General features: G+C 31.4%; 1 protein-coding gene across 1 annotated transcript; it reads right to left on the bottom strand.

Moving 5' to 3' along the window:
• Positions 1–6,495: 6,495 nt before the first annotated feature.
• On the bottom strand, positions 6,496–9,523 carry LOC123656913 (ankyrin repeat domain-containing protein 27-like). The gene has a single exon (XM_045592525.1). It carries the CDS (start codon positions 9,521–9,523, stop codon positions 6,761–6,763), a length of 2,763 nt encoding a protein of 920 aa, XP_045448481.1. The 3' UTR covers positions 6,496–6,760.
• Between the last annotated feature and the right edge of the window lie 3,861 nt (positions 9,524–13,384).

The following is a 13,384-nucleotide window of genomic DNA, read 5'->3' as shown; positions in this document are numbered from 1 at the left end:
TTTCAAAATTAAAATTATACTTATGGTCAAAGTGATGGAATGCTAAAGTCTTATTTACCTTTAAAACGTTTATATTTTTACAATCACTTATTTTGTTTAATTCTTGATTCTAGAAATTGTTTGGTTTGTCCTACGAGGGAGCGTTTTTACGTTCGCGGAATGAAGGGTAAGGAGTTGAAATAAAAAAACCAAATTATTTTTCCTTTTCAATATATTCCCCTGCAAGACGGACACATTTTTAAGATCTTTAATTAATTTATTTATACCCTCATAAAAAATGTTTTGTCTTTGTCCTCAAAATACGCTGAAACTGCCTCCTTAACTTCATAATCGGTGTAAATTTTTTACCCCGCAGCTCTTTTTTCATTTTTGGAAAGAGGTAATAATCACTCGGGGCCAGGTCTGGGCTGTAGGGTGGGTGGTTCAAAATATCGAAGGCCACTTTAAGCAGGGCAGCCAACGCAACGCAACGCGGCGCTTGTGGACGGGCGCATTGTCGTGCAAAAGCAGTACACCTTTCGTCTATTTTCCCCGTCTTTTCTGTTTAATGGCTTGTTTTAATCGCTTTAATATTGAAGCGTAGTATTTTCCGGTTATAGAAACACCTTTATCTTTATAATCGATTAATAATATTCCTTCTGAGTCCAAAAAGACTGTTGCCATGAGTTTCCCAGCTGACTGTGACTCCTTAAACTTCTTGGGCGGTGCTGTGCCCTTTTTATGCCACTGCATAGTCTTGTTTCGACTCAGGTTCATAACGATGAACCCAAGTTTCGTGTCCAGTAACAATTCGACTCAATACAACCACCCTTGTCTTCATTGCAGAGGTCCAAAAATGCACGTGAACACTCTACGCGTTGTTGTTTTTGCGGCGGCGTGAGCATTCTCGGTACCCATCTTGCGCTGACCTTAGTCATGCCATGATGATCGTGCAGGATTTTAAAAATGGTTGTATCGGATACGCCAACCATTTCTGCGAGTTGTTTCTTCTTTAGTCGAGCATCGTTGAGTACAAGTTTTTCGACTTTTTGGATAAGTTCTGGCGTGGTCACCTCGATGCTCCTGCCCGGCTTCGGGTCGTCTTCAAGAGATTCCCTTCCTTTTTTAAACAAACTGTGCCACTTGTACACCATGGTTTTTCCTGGACAAGAGTCACCGTAACCTTGCTTGGTAAGGAACTTTATAACGGCACGATATTCGATTTTTTCCATATTTCACTTTTCACTCCTGATTATGTCGCTTGGTTGGCGATAGCTCAAATACTAATAGTCTAATAACAATGAAATCTCGTATTTATACTAATTATGAGTCACTAAATACGTTACGATCCTAATGAGCCTAATCATCCCCCTCCAACCCTCTCATTCCGCGAACTTAAAAACGCACCCTCGTACATAGCAACAATTACATACACATGGAATCTTATATACCACACTAAATCGTTCTCCTTTTTTTAACGTATCTTTTAATCTCCTATATACACTGTTTACCTTTAACAAGTTGTAAAACGGCTAATCTCACATTAGTACTAATGAAGCATCTGTTAATATCATAAGATAGTCCTGTCATAAAAGGAAAACTACAATGTGTAATGGTATTTACGGCTCTAATATAAGTATTTAAACGATTAATTGCTTCATGTTAAAATTTTACTAAGAGAGCATTATTAAACGACTTACGGTACCCATTCCTTAATAACAAACCACTAATAATAGTTTTATAATTTTTTTCCCCCAATGTTTCTCGTGGCTTAGAGATCAATATTTATTCGTTTGTAAGTCTTCACATTATTAATCAAATTAAACATTTCATTATCATACTCTTCCCTCCACATTACTATAGTGCTATTATCTTTATCTGAGCGCGCAACAATTAAATCTTGTCTATCTTTCAGAAACAAATAACAAATCCTTTCCTGTTGTTTTATGTTTTCCACTAGATTCTTTCTTCTTACAAAAATTCGAATTGATGTTAATTATTTTAGACCTTAAATTATTTTTAATGATATTCTCCTCTCTGGCATCACAGTTTTCCACTCTTACAGCTGCAGTACTTTACCCCACCTCTTTAATAATTGCAGGTAAATATTTCATATTACATATATTGGTAATCACACATGCAGCTTATGCATGCTTATGCTTAGCATATTATGTAGAACAAATTTGTAGATGCCTGAAGAAGATCTAAACGTATAAGATTGAAACGTCGCATGAATTTACAATTGGTATTTTGATTGGTCTGAAGTACTCGAAAACGGCACTGTCGATAAAGTTCAAAGCCATGACCGAAGATATTAAATACAATATTGTTGTGGGAGACTACAACTAACGTTTTTGTACTCCTGTACTCCCAGTACAGAAGTACAAAAATTGCAGAAGCATCTTTTGATGAACTCTTTGTTCAAAAAGAGCCCTAATGGTGGTTGGTATGGTATAACTTCAACACTGTGACGTGGAACGACATAATATAAACCAAATTAGTTAAAAGACGTGTATTCAGAAATATCTCCGATGTGACCTGCTAAAAAGGTTATTTATGGAAATCTTTTTAAAGAAAACTACTGCATGAAAGGTTTTAGAATTTTGAGTATATATTTATACATAATGATTAATGAAAATATACTGAAATTTTCAAATAAAAATTTATTCTAGCGAGTTATTCTCTATCTCCCAAATTACTAAAAAAAAGTCCTCCACTGCTGTATTGATTGGTGCAACCTTTATGGTGGCTGAAAACAAAAACAAACTAAAAAGACTATTATTAATCTGTAAGTCTAGATCCACGCTTGTGAAAAAAAAAAAAAACAATTGAAATTTAAAAATGCTGCCATTGAAAAAATCAAATTTTGTTTAAAAATGAGATATGATTTTTGGGTCCCCCAAAATTACATTTTCATACAGTCGAAAAACTGGAAGGTCATTCATTCTACAGAGAAATATATACAATGTAAGAAGAGTTACAGCTAATTTGAAAAACGAAGTGTTGGGAGAAACGCGTTTAAAAATTATTAAAATTAGATTAGGTGTAAAAAATGCTTGATTTTATCTTTAAAGCCCGTTAGCACATTAGCGCACTTTGTAGTGGCCCTCAAGTTAAAAACTAGGGATGTAATATCTTCCTTCTCTTCAGACTAGTCTGCAATGTTAAAAACACTCAACGTTATATAGAATTAATAATAAAGTATCTATTAAAGATTGGATCAGAAATAAGATTATGTGCGAGAAAACGGCCGTAACCGATATAGCCCGTAAAAGCAAATAACGGAAGAGGATTGTAGACGACCGGAAGATTTGGAACGTACATGGGAAAGTCTTATTTTCAGCTGTGGACTGTGATACACAGAAGCAAAGAGAAGTTGTTAGCTGTCCTCGATCAATAACAACTATTAAAAAATATAACAAAATTGAAATGGGACCAAATGACACACACCATCTTTCGATTAAAATTTTTTTTGTTGAAATCGGTCCACCCAGTCAAAAGTTCTGAAGTAAAAGTCGAATTGAGAACTTCCTCCTTTTCTGGAAGTCGGTTAATAAACAAGACGAATACGAATCAAATGCGTAAAAGTGAACACGCCACCGTTATTGTTGTGTATCGAATGATTACAGTTAAAATAAATGTTACGAAATCTAGTTTTAGGTATTTATAATTGTTTGGCGAATTTTGCCAAAGCTTAAGTTTTTCATAAGTTTTTTAAGTTTTTTAACGTTTTTTACTCAAATCGGTATAGAATTTTAGTAGTTGGTTATATATTGGTATATGTTAAAAATCCGTCGATCTGCGGACTGCACAATACAGGAGCGGGCAGCATTTGACGACCAATGTGCTAGACTGTATTTTTATTGATTTATTTCCTATCTTAATAGTAATATACATATGTAACAATTCTATCACCCAGTAACTTCGAAAATTGTATGAATATCTTAGATGTAGGGACCAAACAAACCAGGAGTTAATGAAGACGCTAATTATCCTTTTGCTTTTTTTACGCGTTTTCTATATTATTTATAATCTTTTTACCGCCAATCTTTCAGCCTTATGTGTATCGCCCTGATCTAAGCTATAACATTTCGTTATTGTTTATACTATCCTACACATTACACAATGTAAAATAAATTTTTGAAAGTCATTATTGAAGCTAGGATCTAGGACGCATACATTATAAAATAAATGTTTGCTCGCAAACGAAAAAAAAAAAACGACTTCAATTACATCGACAACTAACACAACGTAGGTAGATGAAAAATAGTCAAGTAAATACGCGTTATTAAAGATTAATGGGACAATTTAAATGGGACCACAAGACGAGCATCAGGTTTCGATTAAAACAAGAATCATCAAAATTATTTATAAGGAATAAACTGCTACTCTAGTGGATAATACAGCTCACTACATTATAGTAGATGTGGCCATGTAACACGATTTGATCAATATTCACCGAAGTTGTTTAATTGGATATCTGATAGATGGCGTTGCAACAAAGTATGCAACGTCACATAAAAACGCGTCGTCACAGAAGATTACACAAAAAGTACCCATTATAGCTCGATCATACTTAAATAGGGCCACATGACAAGTATTAGCTTTTGATTTATACAACAAATATCAAAAACGGTGCTCCTAGTAAAAAGTTATGGTATAATACAACGTAAGTCGACGAAAAAACAGTCAAGTAAATCCGTATTTACAAATGCTTATCAAAGTTAATAACGGATTATTAGATATAATTCAAAAATTACTTGTCAAATCTCGATAAAATTTAAATAGAATCACATGACAGGCATGAGCTTTCGACTAAATCTTGTTTTAGTCAACAAAATCTGTACACCCAGTGAAAAGATATGCGGTAAAATACAACGTTAGTCGACGAAAAAATAGTCAAGTAAATACGGTTTATAAGATATAACTCGAAAAGTAATTATTTGATTGCAATTAAATTTAAATAGGACCAAATGACACATACCACCTTTCGATTTAAACAAAAAACATCGAAATCGGTTCACCCAGTCAAAAGTTCTTCTCTCCTTTTTTGGAAGTCGGTTAAAAGCAACAAAACATTGAAATATATATCAACAGCAACACTGCAAATATAGTAAATTCAGTTTAAACCTAAACGTAAGCAGTATACGATATTTCAGTTTTTTATAGAAATCATGGATGGTAAAAAGATTAAATAAATCTTGTGAGATGTTAGTAGATTGATATCGTTCGACATTGTTTCCAAAAAGATAGTATTGTACTTACTATCCTGAGTAAAAACAAAATAAGTATAATATCTACATTTTCTATACCTTGATAAAATAAAAAAAAATATCGAATTAGATGAATGTAGAGAAATACGAATTTGTAAAATATTATTGATTTGAAAGAATTAGTTTTTATTTTGTACAAAATTTTTGTTCTGCAACATTATATGAATTTATAACATTTACGTCAATAAAACAAACACAGCTTGGAAAAAATATTCTTTACAAAAGAAGATTTTAGTGTTGTTAGCTTAGTATCGGAATTTGACACGTTTTTTTACATTCGTAAGACATTAGAATTAATGAATGTTTGTAAATTTCTTACTAATATGTAATTGTAGTATATATATATGATTCGCTATCGATTTTATAGCACTTAGTAAATAGGAAAGTGACATTATTAATAATTAAATTATTATAATTAGGTATTGTAATATAGTGATAAATTTTGTATATTTATAAAAAATGGTATGATACTTTTTTCTTTTATATATTAATATATTATAAATTATATGAAAGACATTGGTGGACATACATGTATGTATTTTATATATGTATGTGTATATACTTTTAATTTTAAAGAGAAAATTTTTTTTATTGTTCACACAATTATAGTGACGTCATTGTATATAAATTTTAAGAAGTTAATCGTAAAATAAAAACAAATAACTTTTGTAAATTTTTATTTATAAAATCATTGTTCCTCTCTTCGATAATCATTATTACAAATGTATATAATTATTTGAATTTAGTCCTAGTGTTGTTAGTATAAGACAAAATAATGAAATCTTGTGGTTTCGATGAGTACATTAAATGGAATAATTACTAATTATAATTTGTCCATTAAAATAATAAGATACAATAATGTTGTAACAACTTCACCAATATTTTTCAGACAATGTAAAAGAATCGAATAATAATAATAAAAAAAAAAAACAAAGACAACAATTTAACAGAAAACAAGTGTAACATTTAAATCAGTCTCATTAGTATTATTTTTTTATTTATAAGTGTATCAGTAATTGAAATAATGGCATTTCGGAGAACATAAATTCTGAAAGTTGCTTATTAACTTATATGGCACAAAAAACGCACATTACTGTAAAAATATTTGTGCATGGTAAGAAACAGTTATGAAATGTAAATAAAATAAATATTACTAAAATTCAAATAATTTTAGAAATAAAATAAATAATTCAAGAAAATTTTTATCAAAACCCAGCTCAGTAAATTAATGTTAAAAAATTATAAAAAGAATATATATAAATAATACGAAATACGACAGTATAAATTTTTTTTTTTAACTACATTGAAAAATTTATAATCTACGGTCTTTTGATATTGGAGGAGATCTTTTAGTCATCATGGAATAGTTAATTTTTATAACAAAATAAATTTGTTACATTTTAATCTATGTGTTGATAATCTAATTATTCATATAACATTTTTAACATAATAATTATGTTGATTTGTAATTTAGCTTATACACCCATTACTTACTAGAGTATTAACATTTATTTCATTTTATTTGTATGTTTTTCAATTAAATCTATGATTGTTAAATGAAGTTTTTCTTTAGCCACATCAATTGCTGACTTTTCTGATCCATTTAACATATTTAAATTCGGATTATAATTCAGTAACATTTTAGTTGCGCCAATATTGCCGACTTCAGACGCATCGTGTAAGGGTGTGTTACCAGATAAGTCAATTGCGTTTATATTGGCTCCATTATCAAGAAGAAAACGAATGACCATAATCTTATTATTCAAGGCTGCCAAGTGTAAAGGTGTTTGACCTTTTCGATTACTAGAATTTATATTGGCATTATTTAGTAAAAGAATTTTACATAGTTCATCTAATCCATACCTAGCAGCATAATGCAGAGCTGTCAATCCATTAGAGTCGGCAAAGTTTATGTCATAGTCTGATATAGTCTGGTGGGTTTTTTTGCAGAGTTGACATTCACATAGAGGATGACAAGATGATCTGTTGGTTGTCATATTTGTATTAGCATAATGTTCATATTTTATATTCATGTAAAAACAAGCAAGTTTAACGTCTCCGTAAGATATTGCTTGTAAAATTCTTTCTATTCTTTTAAGATTTTCCACAGTCTTTGTAACATTGTTTGTTTCATTGTTCCTTATTTTGAGACTTTGCAATTTAAGTGTGACAGGATTATCAGTTTTACAATTTAAAGTTTTTACATCTGTACTTGTTATATGAATATACTCATACAAATTGGGAGTACTTGATTTAAGCACTTGTAATATTTTTAAGTTGTGAGCGTAGTCAAATGCAGTTTTATTATTATGATTTTGTAGAGATGGTTCAGCACCATTTTCTATCAGTAATTTTGCTATTCCTTCGTATCCCCATTTTGCTGCTAAATGCAATGGAGTATTTCCATGTTCATTTGTGCAATTTATTTTAAGTTGTTTTCTTCCATGCTCTGCAAAATATATAAGAGCTTTAATGCAGTTCATGTGTCCATTATTTACTGCTAAGTGTAAGGGAGTATTTTTATCAATATTTGCCTGATTGATCAATGCTCCTGAGTGTAATAACAAGAGTAAGGCATTTTGATGTCCTCTAGATGCAGCATAATGTAAAGGTGTACATTCATTAAGATCTGTTGCATTTATTTTAGCTCCCATATCAATAAGAATCTCAACAATATTTGCTTTTCCATGTATAGATGCTACATGCAACGGAGTTAAACCATGACTGTCTCTTGATGATACTGTTGGTGATGTCTTCAAAAGGTTTTTTGATATTTTGGAGCAACATTTTTTGCAGCTACATAATGGATGACAGAGCTTTTGGTATATTTCTGTTTCATAATCATCATCATTCTCATCTTCATCGTCATCCTCTTGATTTTCTGCAAATTTAACAGCACTTCTTTCATTCTGTTGAAGACTTTGCAAATGTCTATGGTTTTTTTCTAACAAATATTGCACTTGTTCAGAGTTATTTGCTTTTATGAGGTCAAATACATATTCGAGTGTTTCTTCTCTACTATTTGTATCACACGTAGATATTGATTCTGTCAAACTATTTTTTCTATTACTATCACTTAAATTATCTTCTGTAAGATTACTTTCATAATAGTAAGATTCTGGATTAGGTGGTCCTGCTAGAGCCCCTGATTGAATATGCTCTATAACAGCTTCTAATGTTGTAATCAAAAATGCACTTTCATCACCATCTCCATTTCCAACCCCACTAAAACGAAACTCTTTCATATATTTAAGTTGACTGTACCAATTTGGTAAACCAGATTTAATAAGCAGAAAAACAAAAACGGGCAATAAGTCATCAGCAGTTAAGAGTACAACATTGTTGCTATCGTCTTTTTTATTAATAGCATTGAGAGCTTGTTTCAAACAAATCACTTTTTCTAATACAGTATTGTAAGTTACAATTTTTGAAAGTATTTGTTTTGCTTTGGGTACGGCATGGTATAATTCTTTTTTAATATCAAGATCACGTAGCTGAATGTCGCACATATTTCTAATTTTCTTATTCAGATGGGAGTCTTCATAAGCACATATAGTACAAATTGGTTTAAACAAGGAATCAAACAATAGGTGTTGCATGTAACATTCAACAGATAATTTAATATTTTCAAGTAAATGTTTAGAAACTTTACATTTCTCACGAAGTCTTCGATTTTGTAAAGTACTTTGAAGGCACTGTGTGTACAATTCGCTTATTGCATCACTAAGAGGGGCGAGGGCTATAGGCAATGGAGAATTTTTCTTAAGAAATTGTTGTACATTGAGTTCTATCTGGTCTAATACTTGGCGGCCAGCAGCTTGAGTCCAGAGTAAATCAATACAGTCATTTATGGATAAAAGGTAATCTTTAGTTACTGCACCATCTCCTAAATTTGTATTTGGCTCAAGAGGGCTTTCTACACACCATACTTTGTATTTGATATAATCTTCAGTATAAAATGTCTCTTCAAACAATATGTGGCTTTGTAATGGCAGACCTTTAGTAACTTCGAGTGTGATAACTTTATTTGCAACGGTAACTTGCTTTTCAGTGAGTGTACTGTAATGTGTTTCAGGTAATTCATCACTAGGCACTAAAACATGAGCACAGAAATCTTCGATAGCGAAAGCCCGTGTATTTAAACTTCCAATGCGAGGGACACATATTATCCACGATTGCGATATGCAATGTTGAAATAAATTCGAATACTCATTTTTAAACTGTATAAAGAATGGATTATCAGAAATAATCTCATCGTACGCGCCCTCCATGGTCACTACGTCTTTTTTAACTATTCAATAATTATTGAGCAACTAATGCAAATGCCATTATCATTAACTTAATAAGTTAATGATAATTTGTTTCTTCGAAACTATAAATCGATGTTTCAAATAAAGTTACAAAACACACATATGTTTCAGAACTGGCTTTTCAATTCATCGTATGTTTATATTTTAATATAAAAGTTATAAAATATATTATTGCAGTACACAAAAAAACACATGTTTAATATTGGAACTTTTTGACAAAAAGTATTTATTTAAAAAGGTGCTTTTTGATTGAAACTTGCAAGTGACAATGTCAAATACAGTGCTACCAACTCTAGAAAAAACTTTTCCCTAAATCTTTTAACAAAAGTCTCTAAATTAAAAACAAAAGCCCCTAAACCCAAAATAGAAATTATATAAAAATCAGTCAATTATTTTTTTATTAGTTTTTAATTTTTCAAAGGGTTTTAATATAGAAAATAAATAATTTTGTAATGTTTGTTGCTTTACTTTAATATATTCATTGAACATGTTCTTTTTATAAATTGATAATGATAATTGAGGAGTTGTTATTTTTTTCATCAGTTTTTTTATATAAAAAAATATATAAAAATTCCCAAAAAAAATACCCTAAAAAAATTTATCCCCACTTTCCCGCTATTTGTAAAATATCTCTTAATTTATGGGAAAATCTCTAAAGTTGGCAGCACGTCAAATATTATCTGTCTGAAATCTGAATCTTTATGATCGTGTTCCATTAAGCGTACGCAATGCCCGCAAAACCCATCCTATCGTTCCACCTAAGGCCCGTGTTCGCCGCGAGCGATCGCTCGACGTCATAGATGACATCACTGTTTGCGACTACATCGCCCACAAAATATAGGGGCGAGGCGTCACGGTAGCATACTAACGTGACTCCGTGGCGCCCCACTAGGACGACGAGGGCACCGCTGGTTTTTAGTGGGTAGTCTGGCATTGCACCTACCGCCGGGAGCCCCACACTCCCGTCGCCTACGGGTGACGGGGTTAGTGCGTAAAGGCATTTTCCAGCGTAAAAAAAATTTTGGTCCTTACAGAAAAAAATTCATTTTCCATCCTGTGCTAAAATTTATATGCGCTTACCATTTCTGAAGTAAGTAGATATTTTTAATTCATGTAAAAGTTAATAAATAAAATTACATCAATGGCTATTGGATCTTTTACACTTTTATGGCATTACTATCTACTTTATGATTTAGGTAGTGCTTTAACAGCAAAAATAATTTGTGATATAAAGTCACAATTTAACAATAACATTTTTGATAGTAATTAGTGATTACATTGTTCAGACATTCATAGACAGAGTTTATTCATCAAATTCTAATTTCCACTTTTACAGTGAGTTGTCACTCATTACGAAATCTCCAAAACTATAACACCTACAAACTTGAAATTTGGCAGGTTAGGCTTCTTAAAAGACTTAGTCATCCGCTAAGAACGGATTTTACGAAACTCGATCCCTACGGGGGTAAAACGGGGGTTGGAAGTTTGTGTGAAAGTCCTATGTTTTTGAAGTAAGAGACTTGAAATTTAAAATGTATGCTCTATAGATGGTGAGAAGATGTCCAAATAATGTATTTTTAGAAATCAACTCCTTTTTGGGGATAAAACGGGGGTTGGAAGTTTGTGTGAAAGTCCTATGTTTTTGAAGTAAGAGACATGAAATTTAAAATGTATGCTCCATAGATGGCGAGGAGGTGTCCAAATAATGCATCGTAATCTATATATATATATATATATATATATATATATATATAAAAGAGAAAAGTCACTGACTCACTCATCACGAGAACTCAAAAATCGCTGGATGGTTCATCCATCTAAGATGGACAAAGTTGAAATTTGGCAGGGAGGTAGATTATAGTTATGAGACGTCCGCTTAGAACGGATTTTGCGATATTTCACCGCTAAGAGGGTTTGATTGGGGTTGATAGTTTGTGTGAAACATATACAGCAGCTATAAGTTCGCCTGATTATTTATACCTGGTTCCTGGTTATTTATACTGCAGCCTGAAAATAAAACTAAAAATGTGGTGTATAGAGAGGTTTTATAAAAACAACTATTAAATTATACTAAATTGTGCCTTTTAAAAAGTTACTCTGTGTGATAAGCAAAGTGACTGAAATAAAAATTAATTTGCGTTAAACATCTTAATAGTAATGCACATCTTCATAACTACGCGGACATGGTCGCGGGCAACAGTTAGTGTATTATAAAACAAAGTCCCCAAAAGTGTATGTGATCGATTCCCTCAAAATCTACTGAACGGATGTTCATGAGGTTTCTCCAATGGAGAGAGGGCTTCAAGAGGAAGGTTTACGGAACGGCTAAGCCGATTTTGATGAAAGTTTCACTGGAAATTTGCCGGGAAAACTTTGTGACACACTGATTTCATCGCGGGCGAAGCCGCGGGCACAGCTAGTATATGATAAAAGAAAATAAAGTATAATATATTAGGTAAATTCTATTTTGAATTTTTTTGGGATTATTGAAATTTGATGGGATTATTGCAGTAGTATTGTTGGAGGCGTAACTTACAAACTGGTGCATGTTTTATCTTATTACCCACTTTTCTAAGTGGTTAAGTTTAATTGCTACTAAGATTTTTACAATAACAAAAACCCAAGTGAACGAAGTCGCGGCACGACAGCGTGAAACATTACTTCTCTTTACGTCTTTAAATTTGTCATATATGAGAATATGTTTCAAAATAAAAATATCCCAACATTTTTGAGATTTTAGCTAGTTTTTTGTTTTCGAGTATAGGTACTATTTAAAGTAATTGCTTGCTCTAAAGTAACTCTTTAGGCTTAATACATAAGTACATATTATTAACTTTAAATTTCCTTATGGTAGGTAAAAAACTTCAAGAAAGTTGAGATTACTTTAACTTTTTAATGATAAAAGGTTTTAGTTGACATTCATTATGAATATAATAAACGATTATGGCGCAAATAATTTTTAAAATATTCGCATTTTAGTTTAATTATTTTCAATAATTGGATTTGTTTTATTAAAACCTAGATATAATAAATATTTCGATAATAACTAGTTACTATTACATAAATGTGTATTTTTCATTCACTTTATAATAAACAATGCTATAAGGAGATATAAAAAATCTCCCTCTAATATCAAGAATTGATAGTAAAAACTAGGACTGATAATATATGTATCTATATGCAAATATTATAAAAAATCTCCCTCTAATATCAAGAATTGATAGTAAAAACTAGGACAGATAATATATGTATCTATATGCAAATATTACCTATATATTGTAAAATGTTTTATGTCGAGCAAGCTCCACGATGCACGATGCTTGAATCCTTAAGTAACAACGCCTTCTGTAATTGACTCTTGATTCAACTGTTAGGCGACAGTTTTTTAACATGTGACCAAGACAATAACAGTAACAAATAGGTACATAACCACTAAAAACAACATGCCGATGGATCTCTTAGGACAACAACAATCTTGAAAGACATACTATGTTAAATATATGAAATATATACATATCTTGTAACTTATTGCACATGTTTACCGCCTCCTAGTATGGCGTTATGGCTTTGCTCGAAGAATACTGTAACCATTGAGTATGTTAACGTTATTACTTTTGCTTATTTCACTTACTATTGATACTACTTTCGAAGTAGTGGCTTATTATTATACTCTATATTATATACTTGAATAATCTATCAATTAACCTTCACATTTAGATCATACATCATGCAAGAATACAAGATATTACATTTAAAAAATTATAAAATAAATGGGTTTTATGTTAAAACAGTCAATACAAATAATAATCGCACAAGCATATA

Source organism: Melitaea cinxia, chromosome 10 (genome assembly GCF_905220565.1).
Source record: "Melitaea cinxia chromosome 10, ilMelCinx1.1, whole genome shotgun sequence".
NCBI classification, from domain to species: domain Eukaryota; kingdom Metazoa; phylum Arthropoda; class Insecta; order Lepidoptera; family Nymphalidae; genus Melitaea; species Melitaea cinxia.
Note: the sequence above shows the minus strand (reverse complement) of the source record. Positions and strands in the feature narration are given on the sequence as shown.

What these genes read in the sequence shown, in the direction of transcription:
- LOC123656913 (XM_045592525.1), bottom strand. Translation starts at nt 9,523, where the DNA reads ATGGAGGGCGCGTACGATGAGATTATTTCTGATAATCCATTCTTTATA.